The following is a 1,057-nucleotide window of genomic DNA, read 5'->3' on the forward strand; positions in this document are numbered from 1 at the left end:
GCCAAGCCCAAGAAGGCGGCCGGGGCGGCCAAGAAGCCCAAGAAGGCCGCGGGGGCCAGCGCCCCCAAGAAGAGCGCCAAGAAGACCCCCAAGAAGGCGAAGAAGCCCGCGGCGGCGGCTGTCGCCAAGAAAGTGGCCAAGAGTCCGAAGAAGGCCAAGGCTGCCAAGCCCAAAAAGGCGGCCAAGAGCCCAGCCAAGGCCAAAGCCCCGAAGCCCAAGACAGCCAAGCCTAAAGCGGCCAAACCCAAGAAGGCGGCCGCCAAGAAGAAGTAAGAGAATATGGAGTAGTTTAGAATCTTTTAAGGCTCTTTTCAGAGCCACCCCAGATCTCAAGAGAAGAGCTGTTGCACTCTGCAGGGGAAGGGGGCGTGGCGGGAAGGACCACTCCATGGACCAGGGGCGACACCTACCGGGACGCTAGGTAAGTGCACTATAATATAATTTAATATTTTGGAGTCCTAGTTTCCCCTTTATTTTCTTGAAGTGCGCGGTTTATACATTTACTGACCCACATTCCATACGGTGCGTTAAGAGGGAGCATGACTTGGGCCATAACTCTTACTAAATTTCCCGTCACCTTGTGCTTCGGGGACGCTAGAGTCATGTATATACCCACCTTAAAGACTAAGTGCTTAAGCCACCAAGTCCATTGAGAGAACAGAAGGCATTTCAGCGGCCACTGTAGTCCAGCATATTGCAGAGATCTTGGTCCTTCCCATCAAATTAGCTGTCGCGGAATGGCGCGTTTCTCCCCTAATAAGCACCCGCCCGCCAGGACCAGTATCTAGGACGTCAAAACCAAATGCGAGACCCCTCCCAGAGTTGGACGTTGTACCACCCAGCAACTTGTCCACATACAAACCCAGTTACATCTTCTCCACGAAACCTTCACCTACTCAACCATTAAAAAGGGACATACTGTTGCTTAAAGCGGATTATTTATAGTAGCTTCGGGTAGCCTACTCTAGACCTTCTGATTGGGTCGAAGCAAACCATCAAGTCAGCCAATGAAAAGCTAGATCTTCTAGAATCTCCTACATTCGCATTTGTGAAGACA

At 51.7% G+C, this 1,057-nt stretch overlaps 1 protein-coding gene across 1 annotated transcript; it reads left to right on the forward strand.

Moving 5' to 3' along the window:
- Positions 1-6: 6 nt before the first annotated feature.
- On the forward strand, positions 7-323 carry LOC132009351 (histone H1.3-like; the record flags this gene model as incomplete). The annotated part of the gene is made up of 1 exon (XM_059387584.1): positions 7-323. A coding segment is annotated over one exon (267 nt), but the record flags the coding sequence as incomplete, so codon positions are not given.
- Between the last annotated feature and the right edge of the window lie 734 nt (positions 324-1,057).

This window comes from Mustela nigripes, unplaced genomic scaffold (assembly GCF_022355385.1).
Source record: "Mustela nigripes isolate SB6536 unplaced genomic scaffold, MUSNIG.SB6536 HiC_scaffold_15577, whole genome shotgun sequence".
Taxonomy (NCBI): Eukaryota; Metazoa; Chordata; class Mammalia; order Carnivora; family Mustelidae; genus Mustela; species Mustela nigripes.